Genomic DNA, 19,368 nt, shown 5'->3' with positions numbered 1-19,368 from the left:
CCCCCCCCCCCCGTTTTAGATAACCTCAATCACGTATCCCACTTAGCTAATTATTACTTGTATAATCTCCTCTGTTATTTGTATGTTTTTTACTGTTCCTCATATAATTATGCAATAATTGTAAAGCCTGTTGCTAAGTTCTGTTCTCTGTAAACCGACGAGATGTTCCCAACGTTCGTCGGTATATAAAAGTTATAAATAAATAAATAATATTGAAAAGATTTGCCTGGCTAAAATTGGTTTTACCCATTCAAAATGCCATCCTTTACCCAGCTTCATATGTGCAGGTAAAATGGCTACAAATTTATCCACGTAAAAAGAGGTGTACTTGTGCACTATTCACCACTGCCCAGCTAAATCTGCATGTACAACGCCAGACATACAAATACCTCTTCTAAATCTACTCGCATACAATTTGTGCAGGCAGATTTAGCCAGATATGCAGGAGTCTGTGCAGCTGAACATCTGGATAAAGCTAACTTACTATAATTACCCAGTATCTTATCCACTCAGCAGGCTTTTCAGTATTGAACTAGAAAGGAACGTGGGTACTTTTAATCCTGCATAAAGTAAGGAACCTGTGCGCACTGTGTTTGGATAGCAGGTTATGATGTGGCTAAAAGTATGCATGTACCTTTACATGTTTCAAAATAATGGCATATATTAGCTGCCTATAACTGGCAGACCTTCTTAAAATGAAACGTATGTCTGTAGTTTCCAAATATGCCGCCAAAACACTTTCTGGAATGCCTCTTCTCTATCTGGTCAAAAGTATGCGTGTACCTTCAAGCAGCTAAAAATCCACTTACCGGGCAATGGCTGGCTTAGGTGAGTTAACCAGCTTTTCTGTGCAGAAAAGGCACCTAGCACTAAAACAGCTGTGGGGAGAGGGGGAAAGGTGGGTGGCACAGGAGATTGTGAGAACAGTGCAGGTCAAGCACTGCGTGGCACAAACCACAGAGAGGCGTGTGGTGCTGAAAGGAAACAGCCGTTCTAGAGCTGGAGCTGGCAGCGCAAGTGGAACCTTCTGGGCTGCTCCCGGATCCCCACCAATCTTTTCATTTTGTCAGGCACTTCAAGGTACTCCCGCAGTTTAAAGTTGGTTCTCTTGAATCCAGCATCCTAATCTTGGTGAACTAGTGACTGTGACATTAGGAACGTTTTCCCAGATTGTTAGTACCAGGTCCAGAACTGTCCCTTCTTGTACCAGTTGCTTAAGAAGCCTGCCTTGTAGAAAGTTCAGAATCTTCCTCCTTCTATTTGTTTGTGCAGCAGAGGTGCTCCAGTTCACATCTGGCAGATTAACATTTTCTACCACTCACACGTCCATGTTCACTGCACCGTTATCGATGTCTTTAAATCACTATCCAGCTCTTCTGCTGCACTGGAATCAGACTGCCTCCCTATTTCCCTTACCCCCATGCATTTCTGCTGCTTTAATATTAGCTTTACAGAAGTGCAACTTCTCCCTACCCTGTCCTTCCCAGTCATGGGATTCATTATCAGGCCAATATAGTAAAGTGTGCTCCGGTGGAGCGCACTGTTAGCTGCGTTTGGCCGCGTGTTTTCGACGCGCTATTTTTATCCCTTATACAGTAAGGGGATAATAGCGTGTCGAAAACTAATAGCGCCCGCAACATGCAAATGCATGTTGATGGGCCTATTAGTTATTCCCGCGCGATTCAGAAAGTAAAATGTGCAGCCAAGTCGCACATTTTACTTTCAGAAATTGGCAGGCGTTAATTTCGGCCGGCACCGGGGAAGTGTACAGAAAAGCAGAAAAAAATACTTTCTGTACACCCTAACCCTAACAGTAAAAAAAAAAAATAAAAAAAAAAATAAAATTTTTAAATCTGCCTGCGGATTGGAAGATGGATGCTCAATTTTGCCAGTGTCCATTTTCCAAACCCAGGGCTGTCAGTGGGCTTGAGAACAGACGCTGGAAAAATTGAGCATTGGCTGTCAAACCCGCTGACAGCCGCCACTTCTGTCAAAAAGGAGGCGCTAGGGACGCACTAGTGTCCCATGCGCCTCCTTTTACTGTGGGCCCTCATTTACATACTTTTTTTTTTACTGAATCGCATGCCCAGAAGAGTGGCCTGGGCGCGCGTCGGGAGAGCGGGCACTCACCGGTTCTCCCGTGGGTTTTTCTGTATTGGCCTGAAAGATAGCAGCAATATCCAAATTAGCTTATTTAAGTCTATTTATTACCCAGACTATAAACATTTGTACACATAACCTTGCAAATATTGCTCCTACCTTTATCTTTGCCTCCCCTCTGTTAATATCTTAACTACCTACCTTGTCCTCCCCTACTCATTACAAGTGGCTTTGTTGGATTCCCACCTTTGTGCCTTTCTCTATGTATCTTGTTTGTTTATTGTGAGGGACAACCCAGTTCAACCAGTTACCAACCATCACCATCCTGTTAAACTTTTGTCACAGTATGATCTGAACTGTTCACCTAGGTCAGTGATGGTGAACTCTAGTCCTCAAGTGCCACAAACAGGCCAGGTTTTCAGGATATCAACTATGAATATGCATGAGATAGATTTGCATGCAATGAAGGCAGTGTTTGCAGATCTTTCTCATGCATATTGATTGCTGATATCCTGAAAACATGGTCTGTTTGTGGCACTCAAGGACTGAAGCTCACCATCACTGACCTAAGTCTATAGTTCCTCTGCTGGACAGATGCAGGACATCATGATTATCAATAATCTTCCCTCCAGGCACAACACCAAGTCCCCAAAAACATATAATCTCTCTTTTTTTTTTTACACCAGACGCAGAGCTGCAATATTGTTTTCATTCTGATATGACTTTACATAGAAGGTGTGATTTCTGTGTACTTACGGACTGCTTTAAGTGGAGGGCTGAGGGGGTAAGCATTTGCTTCACACCAGCCAACAGGGAAAATATCCATGGATTCCATATCAACAATGTACTCTGGAACAGGCATCTGTAAACCTGCAATATATATTTATAATGCAGCTTAGACGATGATGGATTCTAGTGTGCATTATCAAAGAACACAAAACATACAGCCTGTTGCTTTCTTTCTCTAGATCAAGACTTTTTACTTCTGTACTTTAAAGAGAGGTAGTAACTACCAGGGTAGTCTCAAAATCTGTAAATGTCAGACTATTGCTGCACCTAGTGATTTTCTGTGAGCTGAAGGATTGCCTTGTTGGCATGTGTACATGGAATCTGAAAGTGTAGACCAAATGACCAAGTTCAGCATGTGGCATGCTGTCAACATGCCAATGCACTGCTCTCAGATCTCTTTATGCTGTAGGTCACAAGTGCTTTAATGCATTACAAAAAAGTGAAATTTAAGTAATCAGATATGGAGGTAGGGGAAGGCATTGTAACAAGCCATACTAATATTATGGGTATTAAAATATATACTAAACTGTAAAGATGTTTATAACCTAGAAGGAGGGTGTTTTGCACCTGTAAAGCAATGTTCCAGTTTTGCCAGCTCAAAATTTCCTAAGGGTATACAGTGCTATAGCTTCTCAAACAGAGAATACAAGAGTAAAATGAAAAGTTTGCTGCTCCATAATTTTGATTTTTAAGAAAATTAGTTATATTTACATTCTAGCAGACTCTAGCAGCAACTCCCTGATTGGATCTGCGGAGGGTTTACAAGGAAGCCCAAAAAGTCACAGAGAAAATACATTTTAACTGAGAAGGTTCCTCCATTTGAGGATATAAATTTTGAAATATACACTATCCATTTTTAAATTGGGGAAATTACAATACCTTTATTAAGAACAAAAGTCAAACACTGGTCAGAAAACTTCTCTTCCAGCATAGATCAGTAAAGAGCAGGTCGGTTTGGCCAGAAATGAAAGACATACTAGAGAGTTTTTGCACATGGTGATACATTTTCTTACATTAGATGCCATCTAATAGGAAACCTATGTAAGGCTGATTTATTAGTTTCCACCACTTTTGCTCTAGTGCAAAACCTGCACCAAATTTACAAACATCAACAAAATCACATTATTTCCAGTGGGGAAAACCTGGCACGAACCTTGGACAAATCTGCTCCCCAGTTTCAGAGGCTCCTGTACATTGGTTAATACTTGCATAGTCAAGAAAAAACTAGCACAGCCTACACAGGAGCTCAGCATGAGAGGCCACTGGAATGGAAATAATTGCTGTGTTTTCTCCATCTCATTTACAGACGCTGCTCTCTCTTAACCTTCTTTCCATTTCCTTTGCAGGGCGCTCACATGTGCAGCGCAACAGCAACTCTGTGGTTTGGGCTTATTTGCCCCCACCCTAACCTGCATATTTCAAAAGTATAACAAGGCAAACCACAAAATCCTTCTTTTGCCTGAAATTAAGTAAATAACATGTTTGTTAAAGCGTATTCGTCACATATTTAAAAACAGCAGCATAAATTAAAAAAACACATAGAATGCTGGGAATGATCAGGAAAGGAATTGAGAATGTCATAATGCCTCCGAATCGCTCCACTGTGAGGCCATGCCTAATGTACTGTTGTTGGATCTCAAAAAAGATAAATAACTGAACTGAAAAGATACAGAGAAGGGCAACCAAAATGATAAAAGGGCATGGAACAGCTCCCCTATGAGGAAAGGTTAAAGAGGTTAGGGCTGTTCAGCTTGGAGAAAAGATGGCTGAGAAGGGATATCATAGAGATCCATAAAATCATGAGTGGAATAGCATGGGTAAATGTGAATCGGTTATTTACTATTTCAAATAATAGAAAAACTAGGGGACACATTATGAAGTTAGTAAGTAGCACATTTTAAAACAAACTGGAGAAAATTATTTTTTATTCAATAAACAATTAAGATCTGGAATTCATTGCCAGAGTATGTGGTAAAGGCAGCTAGCATACCTGGGTTTAAAAAAAATTTGGACAAATTTATTGAGGAGAAGTCCAAAGACTGTTATTAATCAGGTAGACTTGGGAAAAGCTATTGCTTATCCCTAGGCATTATCAGCATGGGATGTATCTACTACTTGGGATCCTGCCAGGTACTTGTGACCTGGATTAGCCACTGTTGGAAACAGGATGCTGGGCTTGATGGACCCTTGGTCTGACCCAGTATGGTAAGTCTTATGTTGAAATATACAGAGGCTCAAGGATGAAAAACAAAACAGACAAAAAAAACAAAAACCAGAAATATTTCAACTTCTGTTTTGCATTTTATTGCTGTACTATCTCTATCATGTATTGTATATGCTTGGTGTAAACCACTTTGGGTTAGATTTTAAAAGCCTTACGCGCGCCGAGCCTATTTTACATAGGCCCGGCGACGCGCGCAAGTCCCGGGACATGTGTATGTCCTGGGGCTTTGTGAAAGGGGCGGGGCAGAGGCCTCCGGCACAGCGGCCATGCCGGGGGATTGCGCGCCGGCACTCGGCCAGCAGGCGCAACTTATGGAATTAAGGTTAGGGGGAGGGGGTTAGGTAAGGCTGGGGATGGGGGGGGGGGGCGGAGGGAACAGGGAAAGCCATCGGGGCTCCCCTAGGGCTCGGTACGCACAAGGTGCACAAGTGTGCACCCTCTTAAGCACGCCGACCCTGGATTTTATAACCTGCGCGCGCATGTTATAAAATCAGGCGTAGATTTGTGTGCTCTGAGTTGCGCGCACAAATCTACGCCTGCGCGTAGGTATTAAAATCCGGCCCTTTGGGTTGAACTTGGCAAGCCCTCAGCAGATTCTTTACTGTTCTTCGTATCTATCAATGGAAAGTTTTATTGTCTGTTAATAGGCAGTGACTTGATTTATTTTTCTAAGGCTTGATATTTTCTATTAAGTGATGCTGCTGTCAGTATGCTTTTGTGTTATTGTACTAGTTTTTATACATGCTATTTTGTTCCCCGCCCCGAAATTGGAGGGTTCAGGATATAAATATTTTAAACAAATACAGAAGGTGGTATAAAAGTGTAAGAAAAAAGTAAAGATAACCAATTTTTTAATATACTAAACATATATATATTTACATATAGACGTATATAAATCTCATTAGATATATACTTAGAGCCCAACTTTCAAATCTGTGATACACCACTTCTGTGGATGAGTGAACTTGCAAAGGTTTATGCTAGTATGCTAGTATTTTATAAACTGTTTGCAATGCTGCAATTTTTTTGCCTTGTCAGTACATTGTATGTTTCAGCACACGTATATTTTTTAAAAATGCTTTCTCTGCCCATTTTATAAAAATACACACATAATAATTCTACCAGTTCACGCAGAATAACCCAGAACTAAATGTGGAGGTTGGTATTTTATAAAGTATGCATGTACTGCACATCTGAAAGTACTTACTTATGTGTATACTTGGAACCACGAGTTCACCCCAAACCCCCACCCATACACCACAGACAAAGCACAAGTATGCTTTCATTTGCATGCGTCAGTCTGCAGGTGTAGGAGTGTCCAGGCAGGTTGAGTAATGTATGCATGTATACGGCTAACAGAAGAGTAACTTGTGCTCATCATTCTGAACCCTGCCCCGGAATGCCCCTAAACTGCTCCAGTTTTCCCTATTCACATTTATGCACATTGCAAGGATGCATGTGCTGACGGTTTATAAAACAGTTATAGGCTTGTACATGCTACTTCTGTGTGATTATGCTAATGTTATGTAGGAACCTCCCCTGTAACTCTTTGAAAATTAATCTATTGCCCACTGCAAAAAGGGTTCAAGGTCTGAAAATGATGTTGCATATGTCAGAGAAGCTATAAATTTCAATATATTAAGAGGCTAATTAGGAGAGAGGCTGGGTGTCAGTACTACATTTATGGTGTCTGGTTGGTGAGTGTTGGTAACATCATCGTACATCTGCTATTTTATGATGGCTAAGCAGATTCATACTTATTTTTACACACTGACCTTTCTTCTGAAAGGACAAAGGATGCAGCTATTAAATCTAAATATATTGATATTGCCCTTCTTATATTAATCATTTCCCCATTTTGTCACTATGCTGCAGGGCATCTTAGTAAAGGAGAAATTCAGTCTTACCTATTAATTTCCTTTCCTTGAATCCTGCTAGACCAGTCTTGATAAGTGGGTTTATGCCACCCCTGCCAGCAGATGGAGACTGAGAACACCACTTTTCCAGTGACATCATTACTGCTACTGATAGTGATTCGAAAACAAAGAACCCAACAAAGGGAGCAAGAAGGAATCAATACAGAAAAAAATGAAAATTGCTACCTGAAATTTCTCTTTTGGTCTAATGGTCAACCTTCATATGATACCACTACAAGGGTTATTGTGCTGATCAGCTCTATCATTTTTTTAGGAGCTTTGCAAATCATTAGGTGACCAGATATTGTGCTGATATTGTGGTTTTAAGTCCAGGAAGATAATGTATTCAGTCTAGTACCAATAGTACTTATCTTGAAATCCACTTGAAAACATTTTTGCTGTCCGACAACGCGTGGTTTCGGGGTGGAAATACCCCTTCTTCAAGGACCCAACTTAAACTGGGATAGTCAGTGGATGAGCTGGTTCTGCGAAGCAATGCTGCTCGCTATCGCTATGGTGACTTGTAATTCCTGGAAATCGCCAAACCAATAACTTGTAAATATCCCGGTGTACTGTATGGGTTGTTGACAGCTACGGTTGAAGAGACGAAACGACGTCTCCTTCAAAGATTTAAGGTGCCCAGAAGGCTACCAGCAGTGCACGGAAAAAATGTTCTTAGCTGATAGTGATTCAGCATAGTCCCTCACCAGTATCCGTATAACAAACTAATAGAGTATAAAAACCTCATACAGACAATAACTTTAACAATAACAGAAGAAACCTTAAAATAATCCCCCTCTGCCTCTTGACAGACTCATGAGAAAGGGAAACAGAGTAACAGTCTGAATGCTTTGAATTCACCTCCCAAGGAGCATAAGATTTTCTACAAACCCAACAGCTCTCAAGAACAACGAAACCGCAGCTACTGACTTCCCTGAAGTGTCTTTGACTGGTCTAGCAGGATTCAAGGAAAGCCTTACAATGCACCTCAAAAAAATGCCAGAGAGGATGAGCCTTTCAATAGCCAGGTGCATCAGCACCAGCCCTTGATGCAAACAGCTGTGACCAAAGAGGAGACAGTGAGGAACACCAACTGTCAATCTCACCAGATCTGCATACAAAGGTCCTCTTGGCCAGTCCAGTGCTATTTTTTCTAATTTTATATACCGCTTATATGTTAGGAATCCAAATGCAGGTGAAAACCATAGTCTCATCTATATTATTTCATTTCAAGCTTAATTTTGAACCCCAAATTTCTAAATTGATTCAAAAAGCTTATTTCCTTTTACAACTTATCCAGAGAGTTAGGCCTATTTTGAATAGGGCTGATGAGATCTTTACTTCATGCATTGATTCTTAATTGTTTAGATTACTGCAATTCTTTATATCATTGTTTGTCATCACAAGCTATCCAACGATTACAGCTTGTGCAAAACACTGCTGCTATACTTATTTTTGGAAAAAGGAAGTTCAATCATGTCACTCCTTTATGGCGGGATCTCCACTGGCTCCCAATCTCCCTTTGAATTCAATTCCAAATTGGGTGTTTGGCTTTAAAGCCTATCCCAGGTCCCTCCTTCCGCTTTTCTCAGCAAGATCTGCCCTGAGTTCCTTCTTTCAGAGAGATCATTTATGAGGGTACTTGGGAAATGGCCTTCACCTTCTTTGTCCCTACCTTCTGGAACTTCTTACCTATTAATGTTCGTCTTGAAAGGGAATATTTTAAATTCAGAAAGTCACTTAAGGCTCATGACTGATGTTTTGATTACTGCTTATTCTTATACTGATTTTATTATTGTAGTTTACTGTATGCTTTACTGATTTTTATTAGTTTTATTGTTTTTATCATTTTTAGTTTTATCTTAAATGTACATCGCTTTGATTTATGTAAGAAAAATGATTTATCAAATTCAATAAACTAACTAAAGAGTTTAAGTGGTTAACAAAATAAAATTACACACAAATCTTTAATAATAAAAAGGATAGACATACAAAACAGAATACTTAACATAATTAAGAGAGAAAATATAAATCATAAGAACATAAGAACATGCCATGCTGGGTCAGACCAAGGGTCCATCAAGCCCAGCATCCTGTTTCCAACAGTGGCCAATCCAGGCCATAAGAACCTGGCAAGTACCCAAAAACTAAGTCTATTTCATGTTACCGTTGCTAGTAAGAGCAGTGGCTATTTTCTAAGTCTACATAATTAATAGCAGGTAATGGACTTCTCCTCCAAGAACTTATGTAATCCTTTTTTAAACACAGCTATACTAACTGCATTAACCACATCCTCTGGCAACAAATTCCAGAGTTTACTTGTGTGTTGAATGAAAAAGAACTTTCTACGATTAGTTTTAAGTGTGCCACATGCTAACTTCATGGAGTGTCCCCTAGTCTTTCTATTATCTGAAAAAGTAAATAACCGATTCACATCTACCCATTCTAGACCTCTCATGATTTTAAACACCTCTATCATATCCCCCCCTCAGCCGTCTCTTCTCCAAGCTGAAAAGTCCTAACCTCTTTAGTCTTTCCTCATAGGGGAGCTGTTCCATTCCCTTTATCATTTTGGTAGCCCTTCTCTGTACCTTCTCAATGTGTTATCCACTATGACGCCTAGGTCTCTTTCTTGGGTGGTAGCACCTAATATAGAACCTAACATTTTGTAACTATAGCATGGTTTTTTTTCCCCTATATGCATCACCTTGCACTTATCCATATTAAATTGCAACTGCCATTTTGATGCCCAATTTTCCAGTCTCACAAAGTCTTCCTGCATTTTATCACAATCTGCTTGTGATTTAACTACTCTGAACAATCAATATCCCAATCAATAAATAGCCAAAGCAAATAGATAAAACTCAATGATGATGAATAATTTATGGAAGCATGACGTCATTAAATCTCAAGAAGATTAATAACCACTGCATCATAAGATAAAACAAAAAACAGACAGCAAATGCCAAAAATTAAAAGAAGTAATCAATCATTAAAAGCTTGATTAAAAAGCCAAGATTTGATCAACATCCTAAACTTGAGATAATTTGATTCTAAATGCAGATCTTTGATCCACACTCCTCCTCGGTATCCTGCTAATAAGGGGTCAAGGAAGAAACAAAGAAACTTGTCTCTTGGCTAACGCTGGTTTAGGGCACCAATTCTACTGGAATTCTATTCCTTCCTGAGACTAAAGAATCTGTCGACTTTGCTGTTCTTGCGAGTTATGATATCCGCGTAAGGAGTGCTCCAGCCTATTGGCTAAGTTCCCACTCTCTAGGATCCAATCTATTTCTGTTGTTGAAGTTGGCTTGAACATTCTCCACTCCTGCAACATGAGCCACTGAGTGATGAAGAAGATTCTGCTCTGCCCAAATGAACAGCTGATTTGTTTCCTGAGCTACCATTAATCTCAGAGTGCCCCCTATCTGTTTACATATGCTTGCCATAGCATTGTCCGAGAATAAACAAACTGCCACTCCTTTTTCTATTTTTTATTTAATTACAACATTTACATATAAATGATACAATCATGTAATCCAGATAACAGTCAAAGAAAAACAATCACTCAAATATTATATTATTTCTATACAAAACATCTGGTCTAACAAACATCTAGGGGAAGAGTAATGAGAATAGTTCAAAACATGCATCATTATTACTTGTACAACCCTAACCTAATTGCCACTCTTTTTTCTAAGGGCAAAAGAGCCAACATTTTTATAAACCACAAGGCCTCCTCCTCCTTTGACCACAGTCCCTGAGCCATTGGGCTGAAACAGTAAGCTCCTCAGCCCACCAGGCTCACATCTGATGTGACCAGAATCCAAAAGGGACATTCCAGATCCATTCCCCTTGACAGATTTTTTAGTGACAATCACAGCAGACTGTCCCTCACCAACAGTGGTAGAGGAATTTGAATATCGTAATTCTGCAATTGCAGGAACAAATGAATCAACACAGACAACAGGAAAAGATATATGTGAACCTTGACCCACGAATCATCCCTACATGACCTCCATTGAGCCAAGTAGTAGAAGGTAATCCCAAGCCCCAAGGGCTTTCCAAAAAAGGAATGCTTGCACTCTTGCCAGCAATTTGAATATTCTTGCCTGATTCAAGATGACTTGTACCACCTTGGCATCAAGATGTGCCCCTAGATACTCCAGTGACTGGGAAGGAAAGAACTCTTTCTTTATGTAGTTCACTACTACTCAGTCCAGGCTTTCTAGCACTGGTCAAGGCCATTTGGCTCTCCTGCAATGACTTGGCTCTTAATCAATCATTGAGGTACAGATGACGAAACCCTCTCTTTGCAAGAAAGCTGTATCCACCACCACCACCTTGAAGAATGTTCTTGGTGCTGTGGTGAGCCTGAAAGGTAGGACTCAAAATTACAATGAAACAGTACAGAAATTTCTGGCAATTTTCCCTGATGGGAACATGGAAATAAACCTCTAAGAGGTCCAGTGATGAAGTATCCCTTTGTCTAATCACTATAACGATTAAATGGAGAGTTTCCCTTCAGAAGTGGGGTCCTGCAAATACCTATTGACTCCCTTGAGTCTGAGGATGGGTCAGAATTATCCATCCTTTAGAACCACAAAGTAGATGTAATACTGTTCTTGTCCACAATCTGGGAGCAGCAATGGAACTACTGCCTCAAAAAACTGTAGTTTCTCCACTAGGGGAGAAACTACAGTTCTCCCCTAGTGTTTTAGTAGAGCAGGATAGGCACCCAGGCGCCTACTGCCCTGGGTGCCTATCCTGCTCTACTAAAACAAGCCTGAAACCAAACCCTGGGAACTCATCTTGCTGCATTAGTCCAAATACATGCCACCATCTGTTAAAGAAAGAGAATACTGGTGAGTGACTGTTACTAGCAGTGATAATGTCATTGGAAAAGTTGTGCTCTCTGCTGACAGGGTGGCATTAACCCGTATGTCAGGACCGGTCTAGCAAGATGAAAAGCAATAAATGATTCACTAGTATTAATGGTTCACTGGCATATAGGAGACCCAAGTTTAATTCACGAACCTGGCTTCTGCATCTTGGGATAGTGGTGGTGAGAAGGCAGTGATCATAGCCCTGGGAGGAGGAGTCCCAGATATTGTGCAATAGCAAGACCTACTGGCTAACTAAAAGTGGGATCCTGAACCCATAACTCCAAACTAGGAGAATCTTGCTGCAATGACTAGGCTAGACAGGCGGGGGTTGAAATATGGTGGGAGGGAACCTTGGGCCACCGTGCATGAAGCCTTATGATGCTGTAATCCCATAAGTGATTGGTTCTGCTTGCGATGAAATCACAAAGGAGCAGGAGAAAACTGCCAGACCAAACACCACAAAAAATTAATCTGACTTGAAAGAAGATATTTTTATCATGTAAATAAGCTAGGAGTGGTTGTGCAATAAAACAAAGTTTACTGCCCATCCTGGTTGTATATATGGTAAAGCAAAATTGCTTACCTTGTAATAGGTGTTATCCCAGGACAGCAGGATGTAGTCCTCACATATGGGTGACATCGGTAATGGAGCCCTATGTACGGAAAAACTTCTCTAAAAGTTTCCATGAAACTTTTGAATGGCACCGGAGTGCCTACTGAGCATGCCCAGCATGCCATGATATTCCCTGCCACAGGGGTCTCCCTTCAGTCTTGTTTTGTAGCAATAAGCGTTAGCAAAAATAAAATAATAAAACATATCAGGCCCAACTCCGCGGGGTGGCGGGTGGGTTTCGTGAGGACTACATCCTGCTGTCCTGGGATAACACCTATTACAAGGTAAGCAATTTTGCTTTATCCCAGGACAAGCAGGATGCTAGTCCTCACATATGGGTGATTAGCAAGCTAGAGGCTGAGTCATTTTGTAGTGAAGCAACAGTGAAGTTTTGTTGATGAAATGAATCAGCCGAAGATCATAGCAGGTTGGATGTAGAAGGAGTTGGGATTATACTGGAAACAAGTTCTTTAAGACGGATTGTCCATAGGCTGAATCTTGTCTTCCTTCTTTGTCTAAACAGTAGTGAGCTGCAAAAGTGTGAAGAGAACTCCATGTTGCTGCTTTGCAAATGTCCAGAATAGGTACAGAGCGAAGGTGTGCTACTGAGGTTGACATTGCTCTTACTGAGTGTGCCTTTACTCGCCCTTGAAGAGTAAGGCCTGCTTTTTCATAACAAAATTGTATGTAATCTGCTAGCCAGTTTGACAGAGTATGTTTGCCCACTGCTTTACCTGGTTTGTTTGGATCATATGAAACAAACAGCTGACTGGATTTCCTTTGGGCTGTTGTGCGGTTTAAATAGAAGGATAATGCACGTTTACAGTCCAAAGTGTGTAAGGCTCTCTCACCCTGATGGGAATGAGGCCTAGGAAAAAATGTTGGTAAAACTATTGATTGGTTCAAGTGAAATTCCGTGACAACCTTAGGAAGGAATTTTGGATGTGTACGGAGGACTACTCTGTCATGCAGGAACTTTGTAAAAGGTTCGTATGTGACTAGTGCTTGTAGTTCACTGACCCTTCTAGCTGATGTAATGGCTATGAGAAATACCGTTTTCCAAGTGAGAAATTTAAGATCACAGGTATTTATGGGTTCAAATGGAGAACGCATAAGCCTGGTTAATACCACGTTCAGGTCCCATTGTATGCTTGGGGAATGAACAGGAGGTTTAATGTGAGTTAGGCCTCTCATGAATTTACTGACGAGAGGCTGTGTTGAAATAGATACATCTCCCAGCTTGTTGTGATAAGCTGAGATTGCTGTAAGGGTACACTATAAGTGTACCCTTACAGATGTACCCTTACAGATGTACCCTGTACATCTGTAAGGGTACCCTGTACAGATGTACCCTGTACAGATGTCTGTAAGGGTACACTGTAAGTGTACCCTTACAGATGTCTATTCCATGTACCCTTACAGATGTCTATTCCATGTAACCATTAGCAATGGTTACATGGAATAGACTTAATTTTTGGGTACTTGCCAGGTTCTTATGGCCTGGATTGGCCACTGTTGGAAACAGGATGCTGGGCTTGATGGACCCTTGGTCTGACCCAGTATGGCATTTTCTTATGTTCTTATGATGTCTTAAGACCAGAGTCTGAGAGATGGTAAAGGTAATCTAGTAGTGAGGTTGTGGGGCAAGTGAAAGGATCTAAATCTTTCTGAGTGCACCACAAAGTAAACCGTTTCCATTTGTAGGAATAATTCTTTCTAGTGGAAGGTTTACGTGCAGCTATAAGTACTTGAGATATAGAGGATGGAAGGTTGAGAGGTTGTAAGATCAAGCTTTCAACATCCATGCTGTCAGGGACAGGGATTGAAGGTTGGGATGGCGCAACTGACCCTGTTCCTGAGTTATGAGATTGGGAGCTACTCCCAGCGAATTGGATCCCTGACTGAGAGATCTAGCAGTGTGGGGAACCATACTTGTCGAGGCCAATATGGGGCTATGAGTATCATGGTCCCCTTGTCCTGTTGTAGCTTCACTAGTGTTTTGGTTATGAGTGGTATCGGTGGATACGCGTATAACAGGCCTGAATTCCAATGGCGAGCAAAGGCGTCCTTTGGTAGGCTGTTCTGCTGCCAGAGGAGAGAGCAGTAATTGTTCACTTTGTAGTTGAGCTGGGATGCAAAGAGATCTATCGTCGGTTGACCCCAGCGTTGGAAGATCTTGGATGCTATTGCTGGATCCAAGGACCATTCGTGCGGTTGGAACTGACGACTGAGGCGATCTGCTACTATGTTGTGGATGCCTGCTAGATAAGTGGCCTGTAGAAGAATTGAGTGTGTCAGGGCCCAGTCCCAAATCTGTGCTGCTTCTTGACAAAGGAGGTAGGAACCTGTCCCCCCTTGTTTGTTGATGTACCACATGGCTACTGTGTTGTCCGTTTGGATCAGAACAGTCTTGTGTGAAAGGCAGTCCTTGAATGCATGTAGCGCATAGCGTATAGCTCGAAGCTCCAGGAAGTTTATCTGAAAAGAGGCTTCGAGTTTTGTCCACTTGCCCTGTGTCTTTAGTTGACCGATGTGTGCTCCCCACCCTAAGGTGGATGCATCTGTAGTTAAAGTCACTTGTGGAATTGGTTGCTGGAAAGGTAGGCCTTTGAGCAAGTTGTTCATTGATGTCCACCAGATGAGTGCAGCTCTGAGTTCTGGTGTGATATGAATGGGCGTGGACATTGGTTGAGTGGCTTGTATCCACTGTGCTTTGAGTGTCCATTGCAGTAGTCTCATGGTCAATCTGGCCATGGGAGTTACGTGAACTGTGGAAGCCATGTGCCCTAGAAGAATTAGGCACTGGTGAGCCGTTACCTGGACTTGGTTGCGAAGATTGTGAGTCAAAAGGACAAGTGTTTGAGCTCGATCTCTTGGAAGAAAAGCTTTTGCTATAGTAGTGTTTAGGTCTGCACCTATGAACTGTATAAGATGATTTGGTGACAGATGGGATTTCTGATAGTTGATGAGAAATCCCAAGGAGTGAAGCACATGGATAGTGAGCTTGAGAGAAGTGAGAGCTCCTTCTTTTGATTGACTCTTGATTAGCCAGTCGTCCAAATAAGGGAACACGTGCACTCTGTTTGTGGAGGTGTGCCACTGCTGCAGCCATGCACTTTGTGAATACTCGTTGTGCTGATGCAAGGCCGAATGGCAGCACTCTGTATTGAAAGTGCTGATCCAGTACCTGAAATCGCAGGTATTGGCGATGAGGAGGAAAAATGGGAATGTGAGCGTAGGCATCTTGAAGATCCAGAGAGCAGAGCCAATCTCCCCGTTGAAGAAGAGGTAGAATGGTGCCTAGGGACACCATTCTGAATTTTTCTTTTTTGAGAAATTTGTTGAGATTTCTGAGGTCTAGAATGGGACGAAGGCCTCCTGTTTTCTTTGGAATGAGGAAATATCTGGAGTAGAATCCTCTGCCCTTTTGAGGTCCAGGAACTGGTTCTATGGCCCTGGCTCTCAGAAGGGTGGATAATTCTGTTTGAAGAATTATGGAATGATGATTTACTGTCCAAGATGGAAGTGGTGGGTTTTCTTTTGGGACAGTAAGAAAATCCAGTTTGTAACCGTGGGCTGTGATGGATAACACCCACTGGTCGGTGGTGATGGAGGTCCAAATGCTGTGGAAGTATTTTATTCGTCCCCCTACTGGCATATTTGGGAATGGGTTGATCTGGCTGCTGCTCTCTGGGGCTTTTCAAAAACCAGATGTAGTGGCAGTTTGTGGTGGTGGTTGCGCCCTTGCAGGCCTTTGTCTAGGCTGTTGGCGTTGAGATGGCCGGCCAGCTCTGGGCCTACTTGCTGGGGGGTAATATCGACGTGGACGGTAATAAGGCCGTCGAGTGTCACGCCTTGGAGGCTTCCTGGTAGAAGGCTGAGTATCTTGTGGTAGTGAAGATAACTGCATTAATGTTTCAGTGTGGTCCTTCATGGTTGCCACAGCTTCTTTTACCTTCTCTCCAAAAAGGTTATCCCCCAAGCAAGGTAGATCTGCTAAATGTTCTTGTACCTCTGGGCGTAGATCAGAGGCCTTGAGCCATGCCCACCTCCTTGCAGCTATACCAGACGCTGAAAGTCTTGCCGCAGTCTCGAAACAGTCATACGTGGCTCGGACCTCATGTTTACCTGATTCGAGGCCTTTATGAATGATATCCTGTGATGGTTCCTGATACTGTTCAGGAAGAGAGAGAGACATTTCTTGAACCTGCTTCCAAAGGTTTCTTTGGTACTGGTTCATATATAATTGGTAAGATGAAATCTTAGACACCAGCATAGAACCTTGAAATATTTTTCGTCCAAGGATGTCCAGAAACCTACTCTCTTTTCCAGGTGGTACAGAGGAATGGGATTTTAGTCTTTTCGCCTTCTTTTGGGCGGATTCGACGACAACTGACTGGTGAGGCAACTGTGTTTTCTGAAAACCTGGGATAGGTTGCACTAAGTAAGTTGCCTCTGCTCTCTTGTTTACTGCCGACACCGATCCTGGATGCTCCCAAATCCTGTATTGCAGTTCCTGGAAAACTTCATGGACAGGGACTGCCAGCATTTCTTTGGGAGGGTCCACGAACTGCAGGACCTCTAAGGTCTTTTGTCTTGCATCCACCTCAGTTTGAATGGGAAAGGGCATGGTTTCAGCCATATCTTTAACAAAATTTGTGAAGGAGAGGTCCTCAGGAGGTGACTTCCTGTGGTCATCAGGTGGAGAAGGTTCTGAAAATATTTCTTCATCCGAAGAATACTCAGAACTGGTGTCCACAGGCATCTCACGTGGTGTGTGGTGAGTGACTGGCTCCTTAGGTCGTGGTGGTAGGATAGGAGAGCGAGGCCTTGGGGGTCTTGGTACTCCAGATGGGCCTGGAACAGGTTCCTCTGGTAGTTTATTAGAGAAAATGTCCAGGAGTGTGTCTAGTTTTGTAATAACTGGATGTAACATAGAGACATCTTCTTTGGGCATTGGTGCTGGCATCGGTGGCACCGGTGTGGGCATCGGTGTAGGTACTGGTGGCACCGGTGAAGGTATCGGTGGAGGTACCTGTGGCACCGGTGAAGGTACCGGAATAGGCCTCGGTTCCGGTTCCCGGGACCTCGTCAGTGTTAGCGGCATCGATGGAGTTGGATCCCTGGGTGGAATCGGCATCGATGGAGGTGTCGATGGCTGAGGCGGAATCGCATCGCGCAGAGCCTGTTGCACCGCTTGACGAATAAACGTGTCACGTTCCACTCTCACAGCTGGTGATAACAGAGCAGCTATGGAGGGAGGCGGTGTTGGCGATGCTGGTACTTCCTCAGAGCCCTGAGGAGGTACGGAGCCCGTCACCGATATCGGTGGGGATCGCCCTGGATCACTAGGCCTCAAAGCCTCCGTCCCCGTCCGGGGTTTCTTTGCAGGTGAGGCCGTACCTGACGATGGATCCTCGGTCATCGGTGCCTGGCGTCTTCGATGCCGGTGGCGATGTTTTTCTTTTTGCTTCTCGCTACCTGAGGTCGATGCCTTCGATGACACTGAAGGGGATGGCGTTGAGGCATCTCCCGCCTCCGGACGAGTCTTTTTTAGAAGAGCTTGACGGACTGATCCGGATGGCGATGACTGTGCTGAAGTCGAAGGCCTTGGCAGCAACTGCATATTGAACAACTGCTCCATCTTCTCGGCTCGAAGACGACGACCCTTGGTAGTCATCTCCGCACAAGATTTACATGTCTGGATATTGTGATCTTTTCCTAAGCAAAGAACACATTCAAAGTGAGGGTCGGTTATCGACATTGTCCTCACACAATTTGGGCATTTTTTAAAGCCGGAGGCCATGGCGCTGGACAGCCGTCGACGGCGATGACCCAAAAATATCGGTCCCGGCCGGGAACCGAAAACGGAAAAAAGTTACCGCTGGTGATACTGAGGGAAACCCCTGCGGTGGAAGTAATTTTTTCCGAAATTTCAAACTCTTTTGAAATGGGTGAAAATCACCTCAGGACTCCAATAATCCGCGATGCTAACTGCTTCGCGGAAAAAAGAAGACTGAAGGGAGACCCCTGTGGCAGGGAATATCATGGCATGCTGGGCATGCTCAGTAGGCACTCCGGTGCCATTCAAAAGTTTCATGGAAACTTTTAGAGAAGTTTTTCCGTACATAGGGCTCCATTACCGATGTCACCCATATGTGAGGACTAGCATCCTGCTTGTCCTGGGATAAAATCTGTTCTACCACAAATACAGAAGCAACCACCTCTCAGATAATCACTCTGACCAGAGTGAACTAAGTTTGCTAAAATCTGTTCTACTACATACCCAGATGTGACTTATTGGGCTAATACCCTTAAATTTATCCACTTGATGAGATACTGGCTAAAATATCCAGGCTGATCAGACAGCAAGTAGAAATCTGTGGAACAGTAATATGATTTCTGTCACAACATTCTTTCTCTAAATACTATTTTATAATATAAATATAACTTTGTCACAGGTGGCCAGAAGCTGTGCTGCATGATGATGATGAACAGAGAAACAAACCAAACTGATAATTTTAACTAGACTCCACTCTATGCACTTAAAATTACTGCATAGTACCTTCTGGGCAGATTTTCCTTAAAGGAATACTATGAGTTTCACATTCAATGAATGGCATTACGAGCGAAAAATTAACCATGTAAACTTACCTGGGTAACTTAGTTGAGATATAGCAAATGTTGCTTACCTGTAACAGGTGTTCTCACAGGACAGCAAGATGTTAGTCCTCACATATGGGTGACATCACAGGATGGAGCCCAATCACAGAACACTTTTGTCAAAGTTTCCAGAACTTTGACTGGCCCCTACTGGGCTTGCCCAGCATGGCACTAACC

The 19,368-nt window shown here is 42.6% G+C and overlaps 1 protein-coding gene across 7 annotated transcripts in view; it reads right to left on the bottom strand.

The window, feature by feature from the left end:
* SFMBT2 (Scm like with four mbt domains 2) overlaps positions 1 to 19,368 on the bottom strand; it is a 563,685-nt gene that overhangs the window by 115,887 nt on the left and 428,430 nt on the right. For all 7 annotated transcript variants that reach the window (XM_029615682.1, XM_029615688.1, XM_029615685.1 and 4 more), the window contains one exon: positions 2,857 to 2,970. In XM_029615682.1, the coding sequence (XP_029471542.1) occupies positions 2,857 to 2,970 (114 nt within the window). The remainder of the gene's footprint in view (positions 1 to 2,856; positions 2,971 to 19,368) is intronic.

This window comes from Rhinatrema bivittatum, chromosome 9 (assembly GCF_901001135.1).
Source record: "Rhinatrema bivittatum chromosome 9, aRhiBiv1.1, whole genome shotgun sequence".
NCBI classification, from domain to species: Eukaryota; Metazoa; Chordata; class Amphibia; order Gymnophiona; family Rhinatrematidae; genus Rhinatrema; species Rhinatrema bivittatum.
The sequence above is the reverse complement of the archived record's forward strand: the minus strand, read 5'-3'. Positions and strand labels throughout refer to the sequence as shown.